A 27,735-nucleotide genomic window follows, 5' to 3' on the forward strand; every position below is an offset into this window, starting at 1 on the left:
CACTCTAGGGGGCGACCTGCCGGCCCACTGGAGTTGCTAGGGTAAAAAGTTTCCGACGAACGTGCACGCGCGGCGCGCACACCTAACTGGAATGGATGTGAGCAATCACCCGAAGAAGAAGTCATTCTTCCGCTCTACTCTGCACTGGTTAGGCCTCAACTGGAGTATTGTGTCCAGTTTTGGGCACTGTATTTCAAGAAAGATGTGGAGAAACTGGAGAGGGTCCAGAGAAGAGCAACAAGAATGATTAAAGGTCTTGAGAACAGGACCTATGAAGGAAGGGTGAAAGAATTGGGTTTGTTTAGTTTGGAAAAGAGAAGACTGAGAGGGGACATGATAGCAGTTTTCAGGTATCTAAAAGGGTGTCATAAGGAGGAGGGAGAAAACTTGTTCACCTTAGCCTCTAAGGATAGAACAAGAAGCAATGGGTTTAAACTGCGGAAAGGGAGGTTTAGGTTGGACATTAGAAAAAAGTTCCTAACTGTCAGGGTGGTTAAACACTGGAATAAATTGCCTAGGGAGGTTGTGGAATCTGCCTCTCTGAAGATATTTAAAAGTAGGTTAGATAAATGTCTATCAGGGATGGTCTAGACAGTATTTGGTCTTGCCATGATGGCAGGGGACTGGACTTGATGACCTCTCAAGGTCCCTTCCAGTCCTAGAATCTCTGAATCTATGGTAAATTTAAGAATTTGGTTTTGAAACAATTTCAAATTACACCTGAAATTTACAGAGTAAAATTTAGAGCCCTTAAGAGAGGGGCTGGACTAGGTAATCTGGTTTATGTAAACCAGATGAAGGATCTGTTAGATAAATGGGGTCAAAGGAAGGATTGTAACTAGCTTTGAAGGGATATGTGATTTGGTTGTACAGGAGCAGTTCCTGACTATGACCAATGATAATATAAAAGAGTGTTCATGGGATAAGAAAATGGACTCAGCAGAAAGTGTTGCTTCTTATGCTGATCAATACGAGCAGTCCCAGACTGCCAGAGAGGTGGAGCAAATTGGAACAAAATGAGTGGAGGTAGCAGAGAGGAACAACCCTGGTCACAATTTGGGCGGATACCAGAAGGAGCATCCCGAGACCACACCATACCACCAGGGGCAGCCCAAGTCCCTACCCACACCCCAAGGAAAAACCCAGACACCTTCTCGTCCCACCACACCGGTCTCCAGCAACACACCTCGCCCCAGTGACCAGTTAGCTGGGAAATGTTCTATATGTAACGAGCTGGGGCATGTAAAGACCAACTGCCCCAAAAAGCCCAACAGATTACAGTTCATTGCACCGGGGTCACACCAAAGGTCCTCAGGCCCAGATGCCACCCAGATACTCTCAGAATGAAGGGAAACTGTGAGTGTGGGTGGGAAGAAGGTTATTGTGTGGAGGGACACTGACGTATAGGACACCAATCCTTAGTGGATCCCAAATTCATCAACCCAGAGGCCCAAGTGATGATTCAACCCTTCAAGTCAAACTCTTTTGACTTGCCTACAGCCAAGTTGCCTGTCCAATAGAAGGGCTGGTCAGGAATGTGGACTTTTGCAGTCTGTGATGATTATCCCATTCCCATGCTTCTTGGTGAAAACTTGGCCAACCATGTAAAGCTAGCCAAGAGGGTGGGAATGGTCATCCACAGCCAGGCTAAGCAAGCCTTCACACCTCTCTCTTTTCCTGAGCTTCCTACAAGGGCCCCATCTGTGTTACCAGAGACTCAGACTGAGGGGGTGGAACCGGACATCATGCCAACATCTGCGACAGCAGTAGTGGATCCAGTCATAGAGACCCAGCCAGAATGAGTCCCGGAACCGGAACTGGTAGAGCAACCAACACCAAAACCATTACCAGCACTGAATCCAGTGCTTGCAACCCCGTCTACAACTCCAATGCCAGAGGGCACTCCCAAGCCTGCCCTGGCAGCAGCAGATAAACCTACCCAAGAGGCTCAGCTGGAGCCTGAAATACAACATAGTGCACCAGTGGAGGGCGGTTCACAGTCAACGGAAACAGCCCTTTCACCTATATCACTTCCAGAGGGACCAAGCCCAAGTCCACAATCCAGTGAGGAATTGATGTCTCCAGCATCAAGAGAACTGTTTCAGGCTGAGCAGAAAGCAGATGAAAGCCTCCAGGAAGCTTAGACAGCAGGCCAGAGTGACCCACTGCCTCTCAGCTCTTCTAATCGATCCCGGTTTGTTGTAGAAAAATGACTTTTATATGAGGAAATTCTTTCTGATGGGCACCAGGAAGACTGGCGTCCTCTAAGACAGTTGGTAGTTCCAACTAAGTACTGGGTAAAGCTCTTGAGCTTAGCCCATGATCATCCCAGTGGCCATTTTGGGGTGAACAGAACCAAAGACCGTTTGGGGAAGTCCTTCCACTGGGAGGGAATGGGCAAGGATTTTTCTACTTATGTTTGGTCTTGTTAGGTGTGCCAAAAAGTGGTAAAACTCCAAGACCAGGTCAAAGCCCCTCTCCAGCCACTCCCCATTTCAGTGAGTAGCTGTGGATATTCTGGGTCCTTTCCCAAAGAAGACACTCAGAGGAAAGCAGTACAGTGTGAAAGCAGGAAAGTGTAAAAGCTACTCTAGGCCCCCTCCTAATAGCTTACAAGCAGCCAGTAGGGAGAAGCAGAAGCCTCACGGACACAGTACTCTGAACTTTTGAACTGTCTCCCCTTATCAGTTTTGAGACAGTTGAAGCTGGTTCTTAGCGACTTTTTGCTGAGCAGATTGCAGAAGTGCAGGGTTTGTTAACCACCAATCAAATGCTAGCACGACCAAAGCCTGTGTGTGAGTGTGTATAAAAGATTCCTGATTTTTGTATTGAGTTGAGTTTTTTGCACCAAGGTACAAGGCTCTCCTTTTTTCTGCAGAATAAAGCATTTTTCCTTATCCCTGTCTGGCTGTCATTGGCTCTCAGCTAGGCGGACCCGACATTCGGTAACAGTTTCTGGCGACCCAGAGGGGACTCTCCTAGCTCGGACATCGGACTCCAGATGGCTGCGGTGAACTAGAATCGGCGCCACTGGGGTGTTTAGCCTCTCTTCCTCACTTCACCGCAGCCCCTGGGGTTCGTGCTCCGATAAGATGAGCCCTAATAGGATAAGGAAACACTATCTGGTTCTGGTTTGCTATCTAGTTCTGGTTCTATTCTGTTTAACCGGTTACTGTTGTTTTTCTACTCTGTTCATTTGGGCGTTAGGTGTGTGGGCGGAACTGAACCTCTCATTCATAATTCCTCAAGGTGGAAGCCATTGCGTGCGATGAAGCTCTGAGGTCGAATTGAGATCCTTCTGTCCCGTTCCCTGTAGCGGTCAGTGTATAGAAGTAGAAAAACCTGGATTAGACCGTAATTCCCTCTGCTCTCTGTGTAATTCTCTTTTTGAGTGTCAGAAGACAGATGGGTGGGTCTCTGGATAAACCCTCTAAGGATAGTCCTTTGGATTATATGTTAAGTAAATGGCCTTTACCCAGTGTTCAGAAAGGAATGTCAAGAGGAAATTGAATAGTTAAACGCCAATGGGCCATGGGTTTCTGTCCAGGTGGCAAGCTTCACGAGGGAGGAGTCGGGTAGTCTTGTGAGTAGGAATGTTTAAGGGAAGAGACCAAGAAGGGTAGGGGTAGTTGAGAAGCCCACCCTCCTAGCTAAACTGATAGTGGAACAAGTTGGTGCCCATGGAAGGGACGATTCAGTGAGAAAACCAGGATTGGGCTCAGGCAGGCAGGCAACAGACAGAGAGATTGGAAAACAGGTTGGAAAATTTTGAGGGTATAGTGGAAGGAAGGCGTAAGTAAGTGTAAGCATGGGGATTTCAAATACCCAGGACTATACTTGAAATGGTGATTTGAGTTGATAAAAGTGGCTGTTGGGAGACAAGCAAATGATTTAAGGAAGAGTGAGAAGTTAACTCCGTAGTTGCTGGAGCGAACAGCAGTTGAACTTTGTAAAAATGCCAAAGAGGAATGTTCTTGGTGTCTCTGAAATGTTTGTAAATAATTTCAGCCAAAGTTATTAGATTGCAATCATTTGGCTATGAACAATTTAGTTGAATTAGCTAAAGAATGTATACAGTGCTATGTAATTGAAATTTTATTAGGCTCTAAGGGGCACTATAAGTAGTGATGTTTTCTTTCAGTGTTTGAAAGCAGGAGTTAAAAGTAAAAAGCAATCAAAATTCTGGTAAAATTAATTATTTCTCTTTTAAGGTAAGAATCTTTAAGCTGTGGATAGCTTTGGATCCAAAAGCAGGCCAGAAAGCATCTGTATTAATGCAAATTATCTAACTGATAAGGTAGAAGCCACTGAAACCTGGGCTGCCTATGAAACAAATACAAGAAAATATGGGGTAATTCCTCTGTTTTGCCTGAAATCAACAAGGGTATTTGTATATTTTAAGCGATGATTGACTGCCCAGAAGGGCAGACCTCTGTTTTTTGTCTTTCGGATAATCGGAGAAAACTGATGCCAGCTGAACAGCATTCAACGTACCATGCATTTACTGGCACAATAGGAATTATGTTTTGTGTTCTATGTTCTGTCTTGTGGTGTTTGTCTCATGGCCAGAAATGTTGTTTAGTGTTTTCATGGGATAAGACGGTTACTCACCGTTGTAACTGTTGTTCTTCGAGATGTGTTGCTCATATCCATTCCAGGTAGGTGTGCGCGCCGCGCGTGCACATTTGCCAGAAACTTTTTACCCTAGCAACTCCAGTGGGCCAGCAGGTCGCCCCCTAGAGTGGCGTCACTATGGCACCGGATATATACCCCTGCCGGCCCGCCCGCTCCTCAGTTCCTTCTTGCCGGCCACTCTGACAGTGGGGAAGGAGGGCGGGTGTGGAATGGATATGAGCAACACATCTTGAAGAACAACAGTTACAACGGTGAGTAATCGTCTTTTCTTCTTCGAGTGATTGCTCATATCCATTCCAGGTAGGTGAATCCCAAGCCTTACCTAGGTGGTGGGGTCGGAGTGAGAAGTCGCGGCCTGGAGCACTGCAGAGCCAAAGGCCGCATCATCTCTTGACTGCTGAACCAGTGCATAATGGGAAGCGAATGTGTGGACCGATGACCAGGTCGCCACTCTACAAATCTCTAGGATTGGCAAGCGGGCAAGGAAAGCCAGCGATGATGCCTGTGCTCTGGTGGAGTGAGCAGTCACACGGCCCATCGGCACGTGGGCCAGCTTATAACAGGTCCTGATACAGGAGGTAACCCAGGAAGATATCCTCTGCAAGGAAATCGGTAGTCCCTTGACCCGGTCCGCTACTGCCACGAATAACTGGGGGGACTTGCGGAATGGTTTGGTCCTGTCCACATAAAATGCTAGCACTCGACGGACATCTAGCGAGTGGAGCTGTTGCTCCCAGCGGGACGAATGGGGCTTTGGGAAAAAGACTGGGAGGAAGATCTCCTGGTTAATGTGGAAAGCTGAGACCACCTTGGGGAAGAAGGCAGGGTGTGGTCTCAGCTGCATCTTGTCTTTATGGAAGACCGTATACAGGGGATCTACTGTGAGGGCCCGTAGTTCCGACACCCGTCTAGCTGAGGTGATGGCCACTAGGAAGGCGGTCTTCCATGAGAGATAAAGCAGGGAGCAAGTAGCTAATGGCTCGAATGAAGGACCCATGAGCCGAGCTAGGACCAGGTTGAGATCCCATGAAGGGGCAGGGGGGCGGATCTGTGGATAGAGACGCTCCAGTCCCTTCAGGAATCTCGCCACCATAGGGTGGGAGAAGACGGAACATCCGTCCCCTCCAGGATGAAACGCGGAGATAGCCGCTAGGTGGACCCGGAGGGACGACAACGCCAGATCCTGGCCCTTAAGGGACCAGATGTAGTCTAGAATAGTGGTGACGGGAGTTCCCATAGGGAGGAGACCTTTCTATGCACACCAACAGGAGAAACGCTTCCACTTAGCCGAGTAAGCAGCCCTGGTGGAGGGCTTTCTACTGCCCAGGAGAACCTCCCGAACTGGGGTAGAGCAGCGTAACTCGGAGCCCGTCAACCACGCAGGAGCCATGCCGTAAGGTGCAGAGAAGGAAGGTCCGGGTGACAGAGCCTGCCGTGGTCCTGGGTGATCAGGTCCAGATGTAGGGGCAGGGCAACTGGGTTGGCTACTGAGAGGTCCAGCAACATGGGGTACCAATGTTGTCTGGCCCATGCTGGAGCTATGAGAATCACCCGCGCTCTGTCTCTGCGCACCTTGAGGAGAACCCTGTGTATCAGCGGAATGGGAGGGAACGCGTAAAACAGGTGGGTTGCCCATGGGATCAGGAAGGCATCCGCTATAGACCCGGGCTCCCGACCCTGAAAGGAGCAGAATGCTCGACATTTCCTGTTCTCCCTGGACGCAAAGAGGTCCATCCGGGGACAACCCCACCTCTGGAAGAGTGAGAGGGCAACGTCTGGACAGAGGGACCACTCGTGCAAGCGGAAGGATCTGCTCAGTCGGTCCGCTAGAGTGTTCCGCACTCCCGGGAGATAGAAGGCGGAAAGGTGAACGGCATGGGCTATGCAAAACTCCCAGAGACGCATCGCTTCGAGACATAGGGGAGAGGACCTGGTACCGCCCTGCTTGTTGATATAAAACATGGTCGTCGTGTTGTCGGTGAACACCGCGACACAACGACCTTGAAGGAGATGGACAAACGCTTGACAAGCAAGACGACCGCTCTCAACTATCGTATGTTGATGTGGAGGTCCATCTCCTGAGGGGTCCACAAGCCCTGAGTTCTTTGGGCGCCGCAGTGCGCCCCCCAGCCCAGATCTGAGGCGTCCGTAGTCAGGGATGCCGAGGGCTGGGGCGGATGAAACGGGAGCCCCACACAGACTACGGACTGGTCCAGCCACCACCGAAGGGAGTCCAGTACCATTTGAGGAACGGTGACGACTGTGTCCAACGAATGTCTGGCCGGCCGGTACTGCGCGATGAGCCAAGATTGAAGAGGTCTCATGCGGAGTCGGGCATACGCCGTCACAAACGTACAGGCTGCCACATGGCCCAGGAGGGCCAGACATGTTCGTAGAGAGGTCAGCGGGGCCGCCTGCAAGCGCAGAATGATGGCCGACAGCGACTGGAACCTGGGCAAGGGTAGCAAGGCCCTGGCTAGGGTAGAGTCCAGAACGGCCCCGATGAACTCTATCCACTGCGTGGGGAGCAGAGTAGACTTGTCCACATTGATCACGAGGCCCAGAGCAGCAAAGAGGCTGCTGATCCTGCGGACGTGGTCGCAGACCTGCAGCTCCGATGTGCCCCGGATCAGCCAGTCGTCGAGATAGGGAAACACGTGAATGCGGCAACGCCGAAGGTGTGCGACAACAACTGCCATGCATTTCGTGAACACCCTCGGGGCCGTGGAGAGGCCAAACGGGAGGACCACAAATTGATAATGTCGGCGGTCGACCACAAAGCGGAGGAAACGCCTGTGCTGGGGGGATATGGAGATATGGAAGTAAGCGTCCTGCATGTCGAGGGCGGCGTACCAGTCTCCGGGATCCAGGGATGGGATGATGGTTCCAAGGGATACCATACGGAACTTCAACTTCACCATATACTTGTTGAGTTCCCGCAGGTCGAGGATGGGCCTGAGGCCCCCCTTGGACTTGGGGATTAGAAAGTAGCGGGAATAAAACCCCTTGCCCTTCTCGCTCTCTGGAACCTCCTCTATGGCTCCCTTGACGAGAAGCGTGTGCACCTCCTGATGGAGGAATTGCTCGTGAGAGGGGTCCCTGAAGAGGGACGAGGATGGTGGGGGGGGGGGCGATGAAAACTGCAGGCGATAACTGGCCTGCACTGTACGCAAGACCCAACGGTCCGATGTTATTTGGGTCCACGCCGGGAGGAAAAAAGAAAGACGGTTGGAAAACTGCGGGGAAGGATCCGAGGGGAAACTGGTACTGCGCCCTCGGGCGCACCTTCAAAATGAAGGCTTAGGTCCAGGAGGGGCCTTGGCGGAGCCTTGGTTCTGCCCCGTTTGGCCACCTGACTGTCTGTGTCGGTTGTTCCTGCCGCGGCGCCTAGTGAGGTCCTGCCGCGGACGGAACTGAGGATACGGCCGACACTGCTGCTGTTGGTTCTGCTGCCGGAATGGCCTGCGCTGTGTCACAGGCGTATGCATTCCCAGCGACCGTATTATGACCCTATTGTCCTTAAGGTCCTTTAGTCTGGGGTCTGTTTTAGCGGAAAACAGGCCCTGGCCTTCGAAGGGGAGGTCCTGGATAGTATGTTGGAGCTCCGGTGGAAGGCCAGAGACCTGCAGCCAGGAAATTCGGCACATCATGAGCCCCGAGGCAAGGGTCCGAGCGGCCGAGTCCACAGCATCTAAAGAGGCTTGTAGCGATGTCCTCGCTACTTTCTTGCCCTCATCCAGGATGGTGGTAAACTCCTGGCGGGCATCCTGTGGTAGCAGCTCTGCAAATTTTCCCGCCGCTACTCAAGAGTTAAAGGAGTAGCGGCTAAGGAGGGCCTGCTGGTTCGAGACCCTGAGCTGTAACGCCCACGCTGAATAGACCTTGCGGCCTAGGAGGTCCCTCCGTCTCGCCTCCTTCGACTTGGGTGCCGGAGCCTCTTGACCGTGGTGCTCCCTGTCGTTCACCGACTGGACCACAAGGGAACAGGGTGTCGGGTGAATGTGCAGGTATTCATAGCCATTGGAGGGGGCCATGTACTTCCTTTCCACTCCTCGAGCGGTCGGAGGGATGGAGGCCGGTGACTGCCAGATAGTAGCAGCGTTGGCCTGAATAGTCTTGATAAAAGGCAGGGCCACTCTAGTGGGCGCATCGGCGGAGAGGATGCTCACCACCGGGTCCTCGATTTCAGAGACCTCCTCTGCTTGAATGTCCAGGTTTTGTGCCACTCGTCGGAGGAGGTCCTGGTGTGCCCTAAGATCTAGAGGGGGAGGGCTGGAGGATGAGGTGCCCGCCACTGCCTCATCCGGGGAAGACGATGAGGAAACCCCCGGCAACAGAGCGTCCATGGGGGGTTCTGTCTGGGGCTGCACCTCGTCACTGGAGGGAGCTCTGGGTCCTGGTGGCTGGACCAGTCTTCAGCTTCCGGGGAGGGAGGGGGTCTAGACACCGTTGCCTCTGGTGGCCTGCGCTCTACCACAGGGCGAGGAGTAATATGTTGTGGACCCTGGGCTTGGCGGTACGCCCATGGGGTCCAAAACCCCCACTGTTGAGGCCCTCGTTCCTGAGGTGGAGGGTCCTGAAACAGGGCCAAGTGTCTGTCCTGGCCCAATGCATAGGCGCTCTCTGCCTGAGAGAACACAGATGGTTCCCTTGAAGGCCACGGAGGCACTGAGCCAGTTTGATAGGCCTCTCCATATGCAGACGCCGACGCTCTCCTCGGTGCCGAGGATCGGTGCCGCGACCCGTATCGGTGCCGGGATTGGGACCGGGAACGTTGTGGCAGTCGGTGCCGGGATCCGGATCGGGATCTGCCTCAAGGTCGGTGCCAAGAACGGGATCGCGACCTTCATTCAGCGCAGTGCCGAGATGGCAGTGGGGACCGGGACCTGCCACCGACGCGGTGCCGGGAGGTCGACCGGGATCGGGACCTACCATCGGCTCGGTGCCGGGAGGTCGACTGAGGAGCCGAACGCCGAGGTGAACGGCTCCTAGAGTCTCGGTGCCGGTGGTAAAAGGAGCCAGATCGGGACCATGCAGATGCTGATCGGCGCCGCGAGTGCGACGGGTACTGCCGTGGAAAACGATGCTGGGACTGCGAGCGGCGTCCCGAGTGTAAGCGCTCACGTCTCCGGGGCGATCGGTGCCGAGACTCCGGAGACAGCGCTCTCAGTATCGGCTTGCCTCTGGAGGTTACCCGTCCCAGGGGTGCCATGGTCTGAGGCTGCGATGGCTCCGTGAGCGCTATTAAGTCCCGTGCCGAGGCGAAGTTCTCCGGCGTCGATGGGACTGACAGCTCGACCCCGGATCTCATGGGGGAGCTAGGAGGGGCTGGACTCGATGGACCGTCCGGGCCCGGAGTCGACAGCAGCCCTGCAGGCGGTGCCACGGCCAAGGTAGATGCCGGGCTTTCCATTCGAGCCTGCCTCGATGGTGTTGCAGACGTCGATGGATCTGCTCCCAGTGCCGGGGATGGACGTTGCCGGGGAGTCTTGCCGGTGCCGGCGCGGTCCGGTGCCGAGGTAGAAGCGGCCGGTTGTGGCGCCGGTGCCGGAGTCAGTGCCGCTTCCATAAGGAGAGCGCGGAGTCTTTGATCCCTCTCCTTCTTTGTGCGAGGCTTAAAGGCCTTGCATATACGACACTTCTCACTGATGTGCGATTCCCCCAGGCACTTGAGGCACGCGTCGTGGGGATCGCTAGTCGGCATCAGCTTCTTGCATGCCGCGCACTGCTTGAAGCCCGGCGAACCAGGCATGAGCCTGGTGCCGGGCGCCGGGAAGGGCAACGGCCCACCCGCGAACAAGTTAAACAACTATATATAATAAACAACTAACTAATATACTACTTAAAACTATCGATAAAACTATCTACAACAACGATATGAACAGAGTACAGGACAGCTAGGTACGTGGAGGACAGCAAGCCGCACTCCACAGTTCCAGCAACCGACACGGCGGTAAGAAGGAACTGAGGAGCGGGCAGGCCGGCAGGGGTATATATCCGGTGCCATAGTGGCGCCACTCTAGGGGGCGACCTGCCGGCCCACTGGAGTTGCTAGGGTAAAAAGTTTCCGGCAAACATGCACGCGCAGCGCACACACCTACCTGGAATGGATATGAGCAATCACTCGAAGAAGAAGGTCTGGTTTAGATTCAAACAGAGGGGTTGGATTGGAATGCAGATGCTTGTTTTGTTCAACGTGGAATACAAAATGTTTGGATTAATCAGGAAAATGTGATATACTAAAGTCTAATACATTTCCTTAGGTAAGAAAAGAAACTTCATTGGCCAAATCTTTTAATTAAAAAAATTGTTATTAAAATTTGCATACCAACAGTCTTTGGAAGCAAGGACATGAAAAGTTAACCCACTCCCCATATTGTACATGGGATCCTTCTGGCTACCTCAGATTTCTAGCCAGAGGGCTGGGGATGGTGGGAAGCTATTGGACTAGAGGTTGTATTGAGTGAACTCCTCGAAGTGGGTGTGCTTGTCCTGGCTTGTTGCTCCAAAGCTCTGTAATAAAGTTATTTTAGTGGAAAGGTATATGTGGCATACACTAAATAATAAGACTAATGTACTGTATAATGGTAATGTTTGTGTTCATTGCTGGGAAAAAGAGTGTATCAGTAAAGAGTGGAAGTTTCCTTTGTAGGTTAAAAGAAGCCAAGAAGGGGAGAAGGAAAAAGAACAGAGTGAATTAACTGGAAAAAAAATAGCTAGTATGCTCAGTCTAAAGATAAGACACTGGCCCCATTCAAGGACATTCCTCACAGCTAAGACTTGGCTGACAACCAAAAAGAAGCGGGGCTTGAATGTGCCCAAACAACTATGAGATCTGCAAAACACTGCCAGGCACTAATGAAATGTGTTAGGTTTTTCTCACAGGTAAAGAAGCACTACCCAAAGACCCTAGCAGCCCTGCCACTCCTTGAGACCAGGAGACTGGATCTATGTAAACATCCACCAATGAAAGATTGCTTTGGCTCCATGCTGGAAAGGCCCTTATTAAGCCCTGCTGACTACCAACACTGCTGTGAAGTGCCAAAGACTGACTGCTTGGACCCATGATTCTCACTGCAAAAAGACTCCTCCACCTCGGCAGGATTCTCCTACTGATGATTAGCCTATTTCTCCTTCGAGCTCCACTGTACCTTCTGGACAGCAGGGAAAAAGGACAAGGTGAAGTGTTAGTAACCTCTCCCTTGTCCACTGATAAACCTACTGTGCCTTTGGATTTTTCTAGAAGAATCAAAACCATTACAGGGTGATGTGCTGGTAACCTCTCTCCTGTAGGATGCTGAACCACGACTGTTTTGGGAAAGAAGAAGGAACACTCACTCCACTGAAATTGCCAAAGTCCAAGCATTCCTGACTAAAAAGGACATTAAGAACTGATCCTGGTGAAGAAACAAAGAATTATACACTGGCAGGAAGAAATTTGTGGGACCCATGCTTGGGATTGTGGTATTGATTGGATTTTGGGGTTTGTTCTACAGGCTGCGCCCTGTGGTCTGGATAAATTCTTCAGCATGTATTGCTCTCCCTAATTGGATTTTAAATGACAGGTACCAAAGGCACTTTGTTGCCCCTGCCATCTCCCCCATTACCCTGTAATACACCCCCTCCTAGGCTATTAATGTTAATGCCTTTTGAAAATATTGAGGATAGTTAAATAACAGATGTAATATAGTACTACACCAAGGAAAGATGGCATTGAATATCACTGAGGTTGGGAAGGCATTGCAGTGGGATCTAGTATGTTTAGAAATTCAGGATTTCCTGAATGACTAGCTGATGGCCATTCGGAGTGATCTTGAGCACCAGACTTGGCCCACTGCCCTTACAGACACATCAGGAGTACCATCTGATCTGTGGTCATGGAGACATATTTGGACACTTTCTGAGTGGAAGTGTGGACATTCACAGTGTTCCTTCCAAGCATTTGGACCGGCTAGGGCGGTGTGGGCTCCCACATACCGAATCCTGACGGGTCCATGGGGAGGATGCATGTGGGACTGGATTATTCACCATGACATCTGGGAAATTAGAACACCTGGTATACCTAACTAATTTATAGTCAGTGTCCCTAGAATAATACCTGACATTTTGGATAGGAATAGGAAGTCAATGAACATTTTGGCTGTTAGAACCCCTACAGCTTCAGTGTATCCGTAAACTAAAGCCAGGGGAAGTTGTCACTGTTCATGACAACGTTTGCTGGGAGGGTAGAGGACAAAGAAGATCCTGACAGGACACTTACTTTTTCAAGCTAATAATAACTGTGTGTATGTTAAAACCACCACATTGCAAGATATACATTTTAATCTCATTACCACTGCAGGCAATCATATTGTTTACTGGCCTGCAGATAGAATTTTGCAAGTAGCCCTAAGTTTCCAGATATTCTTTAATTGGACCAGCTTAGTATCTGATCGATTTCAAAATTTGCTTTCATTGTTACCAGAGGTTCAAAAAAATCTCTGAAATACAAGGGCAAATTCACATGCTTCAAAATATATATCAAGTTGAAAAGTATGCCTTTCATACAGCTTATAGAATGTTTACTTTATGTACTAAGTATAATGTATTGTGCTTTGTAACTAAAACTGTACAACAACCCCATTATATTATTGCTATGGAAATATTATTGCTTGTATTGCTGTTAGTTATTTTAGGATTATGTTGTTGTTGTTGTAAAAGACGTAATAATAGTAATACCTTTCATGTCCATGCTAATCATGCATTGTCATTACATCCAATCAAAACCCCTAAGGTTGAAACATCTGATGTAGAATCAGAAATCCATGGCTTAATGCAAATAGAGGTTTGAAAATATCTGTTGTACTAGAAGTACAAAATGGGGACGTGTGGAAGTACAGAAAGAACTGACAGGGATTTGTAGGGGATCTTAATGCATGACAGTCTTTGTTAGCCAAAGTTAGGCTAGCTGTAACCCTAATAACATGAGATTTGTAGAAGCAAGGATTGTGTGAGGTGAGTGAAAAAGAACTATGTGAGAAGTTGTTTTGAACTTGTGTAGATAATGTGTAGATAGACTGGTGTCTCTTAAGTGAGAAAAACAAGATATCAGGATGACCTATGTATAAACAAAATGCTGCTATTGTTTTCCATGCTGTGTCTCTTGATCACACCATTAGTTTTGAGGACCTTCTCCCTGACCTTGGGTCATGGTTTACTGTTTTTTTCCGTACAATAGTTAAATGGAGTATTTTCTGTCTGTGCTTCGTATGTATTGTTTGATAGTAATACAATGTGCAAAATGTCTGTGTAATGCTGTAACCAAAGGTTCTGCTGTTCATAAGAAAACCCAGTACCTGTCTCTTCAGCTTGATCGTAAATTACGTAGTGGGCCTGACAATCTGGGCCAGATTGCCAGGCCTTAAGGGAGGACTGTGAAAGCTACTGTTGGCCCCCCTTAACAGCTTACAAGCAGCCAATGGGGAGGAGCAGACGCCTCACGGACACAGTACCCTGAACTTTTGAACTGTCTCCACTTATCAGTTTTGAGGCAGTTGACGCTGGTTCTTAGCGGGTTTTTGCTGAACAGATTGCAGAAGTGCAGGGTTTGTTAACCACCAATCAAATGCTAGCACGATCAAAGCCTGTGTGTGAGTGTGTATAAAAGTTTCTTGATTTTTGTATTGGGTAGAGTTTTTTGTACCAAGCTCCAAGGCTCTCCTTTTTTCTGCAGAATAAAGCATTTTTTCTTATCCCTGTCTGGCTGTCATTGGCTCTCAGCTAGGCGGACCCAACATTTCGGTAACACTGACTTTCATGGATTTTGCCACCCGATGGCTGAAAGCAGTAGCTCTAAGTAACACCAGGGCTAAAAGTGTGTGCCAGATATTAACATACATTTTTGCCAGGGTAGGTTGGCCCTCCAACATCCTTACAGATTCAGGAATGAATTTCCTGGTAGGGACCAAGAAAAGCCTTTGGGAAGTTCATGGGGTGAACCACTTGGTTGCCACCCCTTACCACCATCAAAAAAACGGCCTGGTGGAGAAGTTTAATGGAACTTTGGGGGCCATGATACATAAATTCGTAAATGAGCACTCCAGTGATTGGGACCTAGTGTTTCAGCAGTTGATCTTTGCCTACAGGGCTGTACCACATCCCACTTTAGAGTTTTCACAATTTGAAAATGTGTATGGCCGTGATGTGAAGGGGCCATTACAGCTGATGCAGCAATGGAAGGGGTTTATGCCTTCTCCAGGAACTGACATTCTGGACTTCGTAAACAACCTGCAAAACACTCTCCGAACCTTGTTCTCCCTAGCAAGAGAAAACCTAAAAGTTGCTCAGGAAGAGCAAAAGGCCTGGTATGATAAACATGCCAGAGACCGTTCCTTCAAAGTAGGGAACCAGGTCATGGTCTTGAAGGCGCTCCAGGCCTATAAGATGGAAGCGTCGTGGGGCCATTTATGGTCCAAGAGCACCTGGGAGCAGTTAAGTATCTCATAGCATCCCCCACCTCAACCCTAAAGTGTACCACATGTGACAAAGATCCTCCTCTACCTTGGTGGGTCTTGCGCTTATTGGCAGATTTGCTCACCTCAGTGATCTTCCCGACAGTCTGGGTCAACTCCTCCTGTGTCTGACCAGGAGTTGGGAGGTTTGGGGGGAACCCGGGCCCACCCTCTACTCCAAGTTCCAGCCCACGGCCCTATGGATTGCAGCTGTCTATAGTGCCTCTTGTAACAGCTGCATGACAGCTACAACTCCCTGGGCTACTTCCCCATGGCCTCCTCCAAATACCTTCTTTATCCTCACCACAGGACCTTCCTCCTGGTGTCTGATAACACTTGTACTCCTTAGTCCTCCAGCAGCACAGCCTCTCACTCTCAGCTCCTTGTGCCTCTTGCTCCCAGCTCCTCACATGCACTTCCTCTCCTCTGGCTCCCCCTTCCCTGACTGGAGTGAGCTCCTTTTTAAACCCAGGTCCCCTGATTAGCCTGCCTTGATTGGCTGCAGGTGATCTAATCAGCCTGTCTGCCTTAATAGGTTCTAGCAAGTTCCTGATTACTCTAGTGCAGCCCCTGCTCTGGTCACTCAGGGAACAGAAAACTACTCATCCAGTGACCAGTATATTTGCCCTCTACCAGACTCCTGTACCCCACTGGTCTGGGTATGTCACACATGCTAATTCTCTAAAGCCGTTTTATTCCAGAGAATTAAAGGTTTGTCAACTTACAGCCCAGGAAGGAGATGACGCTGAGTGGCCTGAAAGTGTCTACTATGAAGGAAAAAGTGACAATGGCATGGAAGAGATGAACCTCCCAATGATCATTGGACGTATGCAATGACGGCAGATCAAGGAGCTGTGCACTAGCTTTGCGCCAATGCACACCTGCTCAGCCACCCCAGGACAGACCGAACAAGCATACTACTCCATTGACACAGGTAATGCTGGCCCAATTAGAGCCCAACCTTACTAGGTGGCTCCTCAAGCCAAAACTGCTATAGAATGGGAAATCCAGGACATGTAATCCACCCCTTTAACAGTACATGGGCATCTCTAGTGGTTCTAGTGCCCAAACTGGATGGGGAAATATGCTTTTGTGTGGACTACCATTAAGCTAAATGCTGTGACTTGCCCAGACAACTATCCAATGCCACGCACAGATGAGCTATTGGACAAACTGGGGCATGCTCAGTTCATCTCTACCTTAGACTTAACCTAAGGTACCACTAGATGAATCTGCCAAGAAAAGGTCAGCCTTCATCACCCATGTAGGGCTGTATGAATTTAATGTGCTCCCTTTTGGGCTGCAAAATGCACCCGCCACCTTCCAGAAAATTGTAGATAGTCTCCTAGTGGGATTGGGAGAATCTGCAGTCACCTATCTTGATGATATGGTCATATTTTCTGATTCATGGGCAGAACTCCTGGAGCATCTCCAGAAAGTCTTTGAGCGCATAAGGGAGGCAGGACTAACTGTTAGGGCTAAAAAGTATCAAATAGGTCTAAACAGAGTGACTTACCTTGAACACCAGGTGGGTCAAGGAACTATCAACCCCCTACAGGCCAAAGTGAATGCTATCCAAAAGTGACCTGTCCCAAAGTCAAAGAAACAGGTCCAATCCTTCTTAGGCTTGGCCAGATATTACAGGCGATTTGTACTGAACTACAGCCAAATCGCTGCCCCACTGACAGACCTGACCAAAAAGAAACAGCCAAATGCAGTTCAGTGGACTAAAAAGTGTCAGAAGGCCTTTAACCAGCTTAAAGCAACACTCATGTCTGACCCTGTGCTAAGGGCCCCAGACTTTGACAAATCTTTCCTAGTAACCACAGATGTGTCCGAGCGTGGTGTTGGAGCAGTTTTAACACAGGAAGGACCGGATCAAGAATTCCATCCTGTTGTGTTTCTCAGCAAAAAACTCCAGAGGTAATTTTAATTCCTGTTTTGTAACTGGGAAGCAGAGTCAGAGGGGAATCCTCTGGGTTTTATATCTTTTTATCTACCCTGTAAAGTTATCTTCCATCCTGATTTTGCAGGTGTGATTCTTTTCCTTTTTTTTAAATAAAATTCTTCTTTTAAGAACCTGATTGATTTTCAGTGTCCTAAAAACCCAGGGATTTGGTCTGTGCTCACTTTGTTAACCTATCAGTTAGTATATTATTCTCAAGACTGCCCCCCGAAAGCTGAAGGGCCTTGGGGGGATATTTTGTGGGGGAGATAGGGCTCCAAGTGGCCCCCCCCAGAATGTTTGTTTAAATCACTTGGTGGTGGTTGCGATACAGTCCAAAGACAAGGAAAGGATTTGTGCCTTGGGGAAGTTTTTAACCGAAACTGGTGGAATATAAGCTTAGGGGGTCTTTCATGCGGGTCCCCACATCTGTAACCCAGAGTTCAGAGTGAGGAGGGAACCCTGACAGCTGCCTACAAATACATCAGAGGAGCTGGTGTGAATGTGATGACACAAGAAGTGCCTCAAATACTCCAATTTTCAGGGCTGGACCAAGCTCTGTGCGAAAGCTTCAGGGCTGAGGACACAGACCTGCCCTGCCACTGAGCCATGCCTTCATGTATGTCCCTAGCACAGAGAGAGGGTCTTGGAGCAGCAAGAGGCAGGGTAGAGCAAAGTTGGGAAAGTGTTCCTGCTGGGAACCAGGCAGAAGACAAACCTACTTGCCCTAGGATGCAGGGGAGTCAGGGAAGTCATGTAGCTGAGTCCTAAGTGGTGAAGTCCCAGGGCAGCAGGATGCAGGGAAGTGTTGCTCCAGGTGAAGAGGGAATGAAAGGCAGTTTCCCCATTTCTGGGGTGAGAAGGGGGCAAGTGCAGTCTCCAGCTGAGCAGTCAGGGAGAGTAATGTTATGTGTGTGCATTACAAGGTTGACTTTCCAACCTGAAATTATCACACACACACTGGCAGGGGAATAGAGGGCAGTTAAAAAGTCCAAAGACAGACTAGGGTGAAAATATACTTTAGTAATAAATACAGTATTGGTTCAATGATATACTCAGATTGGTGAAAGGCACCGTGGTAATAAGTTAGTTTCGTTTTCAAATCAGAGAGAGCTGTCAGACACTCAAGTTGTCGAGCATTTGTCTTTAAATTAATGTCTGCCTCAGAATGAAAATGGCTACATGCTTTCAACATTAATGAAATGTGTGGTTCAAAATTCTGTGAAAATATTAACTGTCCCAAATAATTTAAAAAACAACTGGGAGAGAGATGGGTATATCTGAGTTACATGATATGAGCCAAAGCTGTGACATGTGAATACACTGCATTTTGACAATCTACATGTTTTGCATTCATATTCTTTCTGGGTTTTTTTGCTTAATATTTTCTTCCAGCAGTCACTGTTGCTTCACAGGATTTTACGAATTACACCCATGCAGTAGCACAGGCTTCCAGCTAGTCTCTAATAATTAGATCTGTATGAATGGATGGCACAAAGCCAACCCCCATCACAGGGCAATAACATGAAAGTGGCCACAATTGCTCCAATTCCATCAAGAAAGTTTTAAAATAACAACACCTGGCCCCTACATAACACTATGTATTCAAGTGCCTCAAAGCACTTTACAAACACAAATGAAGTTAAGCCTCACAGTCACTCACTGAGGTAGAAAATTTTAACTGTTGTTTTACAGATGGGGAAACTGAGGCACATGGCATTATTGAATACAGAACCAGAACTGGAAATAAAACCCATGTCTCCTGGTTTCTGGTTCTGTGCTCTGATGACTAGACCCTGCCCCTTTCCCTTACAGATGTATTTGTAGGGAAGAGAGTGCTCAGCAGTGGAGAACATGCATTCTTAGTGGAGAATAAGGATCAGAGCTCTGCTGGCATCCTATCCTTATAGCAGGAGAAAGGTAAATAGAACTGTCCCCATTTATTGGAGACACTTGAAATAGAGTGTGGAATGTGAGAGAGAGAATGGGGTTTCCCGCCATCTCTTCTTGCTTCCCCCTGAGTGGTGGGAGAGTGGAGCCACCCTCTCTAGCAGACAGGAATCTTTTGCAGCAACTTGGAAACACACAAAGTTTTCTGGGATGTGGGTTCACGTGAGGGATATGTGGATGTGGGAGAAAAGAGACTGAGGGGCTCAGCTGTAGGGCCATGTTAGTGGTTCATCAGTTTGAATTCTTACCTGAGCACAATACGCCGACATCATTAGCATGGGAGCATGTGTCGTTAGGATGGGACATCCTGGGACATTTCTGAAGAAGAGACTCATTCCCCACACACTGGAACTCTTCCTTCCAGATCAGATCATGTCCTTCTCCAAAGTGAGTTGCTCCAAAGGTGGCTACAGCCTGTCCACACCCTAATTCATTGCAGATAACAGAAGCAGTGTTGAAATCCAAGTGTGAATCACAGACTGTCTCCCACACTTTTCCATGTTTGACTTCAACACGTCCCGAGCAGGCAGTGTCCCCTCCAACCAGCCGGACCTCAATGAGACCTAAAGAGTCAATGCATCCATCAGTGAGTGTTGGTTATACTGACATCCCATAACCTTCCCCAGGCCTTCCTGGGGATGAAATGAGGGAACCTTCTTCTCTCAACAGCAAAGACATTGTTAAATAAGCAGGAGCCCTTTACTCTATATCAGGGGTAGGCAACTTATGGCACGAGTGCCGAAGACAGCACGTGAGCTGATTTTCAGTGGCACTCACACTGCCTGGGTCCTGGCCACCGATCCAGGGGGCTCTGCATTTTACTTTAATTTTAAATGAAGCTTCTTAAACATTTTAAAAATCTTATTTACTTTACATACAACAATAGTTTAGTTATATATTATAGACTTAGAGAAAGAGACCTAAAAATGTTAAAATGTATTGCTGGCATGCGAAACCTTAAATTAGAGTGAATAAATGAAGATTCAGTACACCACTTCTGAAAGGCTGCTGACCCCTGCTCTGTATGCCAGTTCCTGTTGTTACCTGTCAGCTCTGAGTTCTTGGGGAACCAGGGCGCAGTTCCCAGCCTGTCTGATTCATGAAAGGCCTTCCCCCCAGCCTCTGCTTGAACCAAAACTGATCAGAAGAAAGACTTAGGGTACGTCTACACTACAGGGTAATTTCGAATTAACATAAACCGGTTTTATAAAACAGATATTATAAAATCGATTGCACGCGGCCACACTAGGCACATTAATTCGGCAGTGTGCGTCCATGGTCAGAGGTTAGCATCGATTTCCGGAGCGTTGCACTGTGGGCAGCTATTCCGTAGCTATCCCATAGTTCCCGCAGTCTCCCCTGCCCCTTGGAATTCTGGGTTGAGATCCCAGTGCCTGATGGGGCAAAAATCATTGTCGCAGGTGTTTCTGGCTACAGCCTCACCCCTCCCTTCCTGAAAGCAGCAGACAACCATTTTGCACCTTTTTTCCTGGGTGAACTGAAAGCAAACGCCATAGCACAGCAAGCATGGACCTGCTCAGATCAATAGCGCAATCGTGGACGTTGTAAACACCTCGCACATTCTCGTGCAGTCTATGGTGAACCATGAACTGCAAAGGCAGGCGAAGAGGAGGCAGCTACGGCAGCGCGGCGACGAGAGTGATGAGGACATGGACACTGATTTCTCCCTAACCGCGGGCCCCCGCGCTTTGGAGCTCCTGCTGGTAATGGGGGAGGTTCTACCCATTGAACGCCGATTTTGGGCCCGGGAAACAAGCACAGACTGGTGAGACCGCATAGTTTTGCAGGTGTGGGACAATTCGCAGTGGCTGCGAAACTTTCGCATGCGTAAGAGCACTTTCTTTGAACTTTGTGACTTGCTTTCCCCTGCCCTGAAATGCCATAATACCAAGATGAGAGCAGCCCTCACAGCGGAGAAGCGAGTGGCAATTGCCCTCTGGAAGCTTGCAACGCCAGACAGCTACCAGTCAGTCGGGAATCAATTTGGAGTGGGAAAATCTACTGTGGGGGCTGCTGTGTTGCAAGTAGCCAAAGCAATCATTAAGCTGTTGCTACGAAAGGTTGTGACTCTGGGAAACGTGCAGGTCATAGTGGATGGCTTTGCTGCAATGGGATTCCCTAACTGTGGGGGGGCGATAGATGGAACCCATATCCCTATCTTGGCACCGGAGCACCAGGGCAGCCAGTACATAAACCGCAAGGGGTATTTTTCAATGGTGCTGCAAGCACTGGTGGATCACAGGGGACGTTTCACCAATATCCACGTGGGATGGCCAGGAAGGGTTCATGACGCTCGCATCTTCAGAAGCACTGTTCTGTTTAAACGGCTGCAGCAAGGGACTTACTTCCTGGACCAGAAAATAACAGTTAGGGAAGTTGAAATGCCTGTCATTATCCTGGGTGACCCAGCCTACCCCTTGATGCCATGGCTCATGAAGCCATACACAGGCAGCCTGGACAGTGGTCAGGAGCTGTTCAACTACAGGCTGAGCAAGTGCAGGATGGTGGTAGAATGTGCATTTGGCCGTTTAAAGGCTCGCTGGCGAACATTACTCACTCACTCAGACCTCAGCCAAACCAATGTCCCCTTTGTTATTGCTGCTTGCTGTGTGCTCCACAATCTGTGTGAAAGTAAGGGGGAGACCTTTATGGCGGGGTGGGAGGCTGAGGCAAATCACCTGGCCGCTGATTACGCGCAACCAGACACCAATTCGATTAGAAGAGCTCACCAGGAAGCGGTGCGCATCAGAGAAGCCTTGAAAACGAGTTTCATCACGGGCCAGGGTACGGTGTGACTGCTGTGTTTGTTTCCCCTTCATGAACCTCCCCCCCTTTATTGACTCCTCCTGTAAGCAACCCACCCTCCCTCTCCGATTCCAGCTTGCTTAAGGAAATAAAGTCACTATCGTTTAAAAAGCATGTATTCTTTATTAAAAGTCATTCCCTGTAAGCAACCCACCCTCCCCCTTCGTTTAAAAAGCATGTAATTATAAAAAGAGGAAGAGAATTAACAAGGTATCCCGGGAGTGGTTTGGGAGGAGGATAGGAGGGAAGGAAAAGGCCATTAAGCACATTTCAATGTAATGACAGCCTTTTGGTTGGACTGTCCACGGGGGTGGAGTGGGCTGGTGCACAAAGCCTTCCCCCACGCGTTCTTACATGTCTGGGTGAGGAAGACATGGAACATGGTGAGTACTGAGGGTGGTTAAACATGGGCTGCAGCGGCACTCTGTGACCCTGCTGCTCCTCCTGAAGATCCACCAGACGTCAGAGGATGTCAGTTTGATCATGCAGCAGCTCCAGCGTTGCATCCCGCCACCGCTGATCTTCCTGCCTACACGTCTGATCTTCCTTCCGCCACCTCTCATCTCTAGCGTCTTTCCTATCCTCACGTTCGTCCCTCCTATCCTCACGTTGGTCCTTCCTGTCCTCACGTTCACTGGCATCTTTCCTGTACTTTGCTACCACGTCCTTCCACTCCTCAGATGAGCTCTTTCATTGCGGGTTACTACCATGATTTCTGAGAACATTTCATCTCGCGTCCTCTTCTTCCTCCACCTTATCTGAGCTAGCCTTCGGGATGGAGTAGGGTGGCTTGAAAAATATGCAGCTGCATGAGGAGGGTGGAAATAGGGAGAGAAGGATTTTAAAAGATACATTTTACAGAACAATGGTTATGCTCTTTCACAGTGAACAACACTATTCACCTTACATAGCACATGTGATTTCACTACAAGGTCGCACTCGGAAACTTTTAATATTGAGTGCCCGCGGCTCTGGTGTTACAGATCTCACAGACGCAGGTCCAGGCATCACAATTCAGCTTGCATGCGGTTATGGTAAGGCACAGCTTCTCCAGCCTTCATATAGACAGTTCCCTTTGCTGCTTCTTTCCTGTTAACAAGGAGCAGCAGACACCAACCCCTCCTCTCCCCAAACCAATTCTCTAGAATTGCTTTACCCCTCCCCCCACCGCATGGCTGGTATCATGGAAGATCACTGCTAATCACCCCCCTTTCTCCCCCCCCCACCGCGTGGCTGGTAGCTGGGAAGATTCCTGCTGGCCAAATGCTAAAAAGCTCAGCGCTATCCTTCCTCCCCTCCCCCATCTCTCTGTCCCCTTACTTAAATTCCTTAATTTCAACCAGGTTACCATGAACGATATCACTCTGCTGAGGATAACAGAGCAAGATAAAGAACGGATGTTTCCTGAATGCCAGCAATCACCGGGACCATACGCAGCTATGCTTTGTCATGCAATGATACCCGATTACTTGCTACATGTATGGCGTGATCAAGTGTCCTACCATGGTGGACGGAACAAGGCTGCCTTGCCCAGAAACCTTCTGGTTTGGAGTACCTCCATGAGCGCTTCATGGAGATGTCCCTGGAGGATTTCCGCTCCATCCCCAGACATGTTAACAAACTTTTCCAGTAACTTTACTGGCTGCGAATGCATCCCAAGCCCTCATGGCAAATCAATCATTAAAAATGCTTGTTTTTAAACCATGTTTTATATTTACAAAGGTACACTCACCAGAGGTCGCTTCCATGGCTTCACTGTCTGGGCTTGTGGCTTGGGAGGATAATTCCATCTGGGTCACAAAAAGCTCCTGGCTGTTGGGGAGAATGGAGTGCTGTGTGCTCTCTGCAAGCTCATCCTCCTCTTCCTCCTCCTCATCTTTCCCCGCCGCTGAATCCTCATCCATGGTTGAGATTATAACCCCCACCTCGGAATCCACGGACAAGGGGCGGTAGTGGTGTTGCAGCCCCTTAAAATTGCATGCAGCTCAGCACAGAAGCAGCATGTTTTTAGCTCTGACCCTGATCTTCCGTTTGCTGCTTTGGTTTTCTGGTAGGCTTGTCTGAGCTCCTTCACTTTCACTCTGCACTGCACTGAGTCCCTGCTGTGGCCTCTCTCCATCATGGTCTTGGAAATTTTTTCGAAAGTTTTTTCATGTCGTCTTTTGGAACGCAGTTCTGTTAGCACTGAATCCTCTCCTCATATAGCGATAAGATCCAGTACCTCTCGTGCGGTCCATGCTAGTGCTCTTTTTCTATTCTCAGGAGACTGCATTGTTACCTGTGCTGATGAGCTCTGCATGGTCACCTGTGCTGATGAGAGCTCCACACTGGCCAAATAGGAAATGCAATTCAAAAGTTCGCGGGGCTTTTCCTGTATACCTGGTCAGTGCATTAGAATTCAGATTCCTGTCCAGAGCGGCCAGTGGTGCACTGTGGGATACCGCCCGGAGGCCAATAACTTCGATTTGCAGGCACACTAACCCTAAATCGATATGTTAATATCGATTTTAGTGTTACTCCGCTCGTTGGGGAGGAGTACAGAAATCGATTTAAAGAGCCCTTTAAATCGATATAAAGTGCATTGTAGTGTGGACGGGTACAGCGTTAAATTGATTTAACGCTGTTAAAATCGGATTAACTGCGTAGTGTGGACCAGGCCTTACAAAAAGCAATGAAAAGGCAGCAGGAGACACACCTAAACCCCTGGGACAAGGGTGATGGGATTAAGGAAACTCTCCTAGCCTCATTTGCATTGAAGATGGGACAGGGAGGTATCTCCATTAGCATACAGAATGGAGAACAGAGATTCCAAGGCAAGAATCGCACTGAACTCTGGGACTAGAAAAGAAGAGAAGCACTGCACAATGGGAGATCTCTGCTCCAGATGTTAATGAACCCATGCCTGCACACATCCAGCTCAGTAGTTATCATATCAATTCTAGTAATAAATCCTTTATTGGTATCCAAAATACTGAAGCTCCCTAATTGCATTCTGAACTTCCTCCAAGGAACAGCACCCATAGCCAGTAATGATCAGTTCCTATTGTCTAGCCTGAACAAAACAACTTTGGTATACTCCCGTGAGCCATGAGTTTACCCATAAACAAATCTAGTATTCTCCCTTGAACAATTGTTGTTTCCCTACAAAAACCCTTACCCTGCTCAAGTAAATGTTCTGATGCCTGGATCCAAATCTGCATCAGTTCCATTGGGACGTCATCTTCTCCTAACTGATCGTGGTGGGGGCTCTGCCTGTCTCCAGCACTCCGAACCCTCAGCTCAAGCACTCCAGACCACCACCAGGGACCCCCGATTGATTCAAGCTTCACAGAGTGGTGAGAACTCATCTCTCTCTCTCTCTAGGTATAGCCTTCTGACCCTAACTTGTGTAAGCAGTTATAGTTTTCTAAACCTGACTTTTATAATCAAATTTAAGTTAGATTTAATATTATCATAACTTCCATAGTTAAGCTGGTTGCTTCACTCTCTCTCTCTCTCTCTCTCTCTCTCTCTCTCTCTCTCTCTCTCTTCTGTTTTTTTGGTTTCCTCATTTGCTCTGCAGCAACGGTCCTCAGCTAAAGATCCCTGCAGCACCCAAAAATCCTGTGGGGTTTGCTCATCAAGTGGGTTACTACCAGAACAATTGTAACGTGAAAGTTTGGATAGGGATGTGCTGAACCTGGGACATATGAGGTCGGCAACTTGGAAGTGCTGCTCAACCCAGTCTGCTTAGTCCAGGAGCATATAAGGAGTCAGCTTGGAAGTGCTGATTAACCCGGTCCTCTCAGACGTTCTGTGTTAACGTGTGTGTGTGTTGGTCTGATTCTGAGGCTGGAAGAACCGTGCCCTGGGGAACTTAGGTCCTGCAGGATTGTTCCATTTGGAGGGAACTTGCAGAAGGGAGAAGTAGAGCTTCGTATGAGAACAAGTGACACAAGCAGTACATTGATAGAATTGCAGAACCTCCCACCCCAGAAAAGTAACCCTAATAAATGAGTGTAGCCCAAAGTAATGGGCAAAATTGGTAACACTGTGTTCTAGTGATGAGAGAGAGTTTGAATAAAAGGGCAAAGTGTGACCCTGCTGGGGGATGGGGGTAGCCAACAACATAATTCTCAGGAGTGATCAGATAGACACAAAGCAGAATGTGTGACTGTGTCTGCAGATGGGACTGGATGGGACTGATAAGTGTTTACATGATCTAAGTACATCCGCAGCTGGAATGTTGTATTTCTGTCCCTTCATCACAGGAAGGATATTGAAAAAAACTAGCAAAAGTTCAAAGAAAGGAAACAATTCAATGATGAAGCCTGGAGGTTTGAAAGAGATTCAATCTGTGAGACTGGAGAGTAAAGGAGAATAAGGGGCAAGGAATAGTAAGTGTTTCCACAGGGCTGAGAACAAGGAGGGGAGGAGCTTCATAATTCAGATGATCTGAAAATACTAAAATAATGGCTGAGAGTTCAGAAGGGAAAAGCAAAGGGCAGAGAGGAGGAATAATTCCCCAGCAGTGGAAGTAGTAGAGAGTGGAATAGACACAAAGGGGAAGTAACCGAGTCACTGTGACTGAAGATAGTCTAGAACAGACTAGATACAATACTAGTGGGAATGAAGCAGGAGAACGTTCTGCATGATGCCAGACAGCAGAGCTGCTCAGACTGCTTGCAATTAGGATCTCATGTGTCGGCCTCATGCCAACAGAGCCTGACACACAGAACACAAGTTCCGGTGTGAAGCACTTCTCAGTTACTCTTATGGCTTCTCTACAGGGTATGTTACCTCACATTAACTGTAATTAGCTCGCCTTATATACCTTGTGTCCACATGAACCCTGTTCTCAGAGCAACTTATTTGGCATCTTAGGTTGCCATAACTAATCTTCGTTGAAGAAGGAGTAGCTCCACTTCACAATTAGTTTGTTCCATTGTAAGATTCATGTAAAATAATTCCTAATGCTAATGGTGCTGTCAGTCCTCCAGCTAGTGTCCCTCACTGCATTGCTTCATACCTCCATCAGTCTGCTTTGTGCCGGTGTGTGCTCCATAGCTCTGGGGTCATCTTGACCAGATGTACCCTCTCAGGTTAAATGCTGGCAGGCAGCCAGGAGTGCCTCTTTTCGGTACCAGGTGAGTTCACATTCCCAAACCAACCATGGCACCCCTGCTTCCACATGGACCTCCACAGAGGGCAAGGACCTGATTGGCCTGTCGGGAGACAAGCATGTCCAGTTCCCTCTGGATAAGAGTCACCAGAATGCAAACTTCTACAGGGCACTGTCAGAGAAAATGAAAATGAGGTGACCCTGGACCTGGTACCAAGTCAGCAAAGGTGCTCTAGCAGGTTAGTAACTGCACATGCTTCTCTGCAAGCTGTTCTGAATACAGCTGAATGAATACCTGGAATTTCTCCCCTTCCCATCCAAATTTGTTCCTTTTTAAATGTATTTTCAAAATTACTTTTCAAATCTTTCATTAGATCAGAAATAATTTATTATGTTTTGTTTCTGCAAGAAAAAAAAAACAAAAAACATTCAGTTTTGGCTCTAAATGAACCAGTTCTTTTTTCAGATTTTTTGGTTTGGCCACTGAACTGAAAAATGAATTATTCACTCAGCTGCAGTCAGTAAAGCCTGCAGAAAGGCATATGCAGTCATAAACCTGTTCCTGCCATTCCTCCACTCACCCTAGAAAAGAAAAAAAGTCATACATCCACCCCCCCAACTGCTCCAAACCATGCACATTTAAAAAAACTAGCCTACTCAAAGCCTGCCTCTTCCTCTCCACACATGCATGTGCACCACTCAAATAAAGTACAGAGGGTCTGTAGAATGGGAAATAAATGGGGGAATATCATACTATCACAAAGGAAACCATGGAGTTGGAAGAGAAG

At 48.5% G+C, this 27,735-nt stretch overlaps 1 protein-coding gene across 1 annotated transcript in view; it reads right to left on the reverse strand.

Annotated features, from left to right (window-relative positions):
- LOC115636912 (antigen WC1.1-like) overlaps positions 1–27,735 on the reverse strand; it is a 710,101-nt gene that overhangs the window by 671,621 nt on the left and 10,745 nt on the right. Inside the window, exon 3 of the mRNA XM_030537633.1 lies at positions 19,269–19,583. Within this exon, the coding sequence (XP_030393493.1) occupies positions 19,269–19,583 (315 nt within the window). The remainder of the gene's footprint in view (positions 1–19,268; positions 19,584–27,735) is intronic.

This window comes from Gopherus evgoodei, chromosome 1 (genome assembly GCF_007399415.2).
Source record: "Gopherus evgoodei ecotype Sinaloan lineage chromosome 1, rGopEvg1_v1.p, whole genome shotgun sequence".
NCBI lineage: Eukaryota > Metazoa > Chordata > Testudines > Testudinidae > Gopherus > Gopherus evgoodei.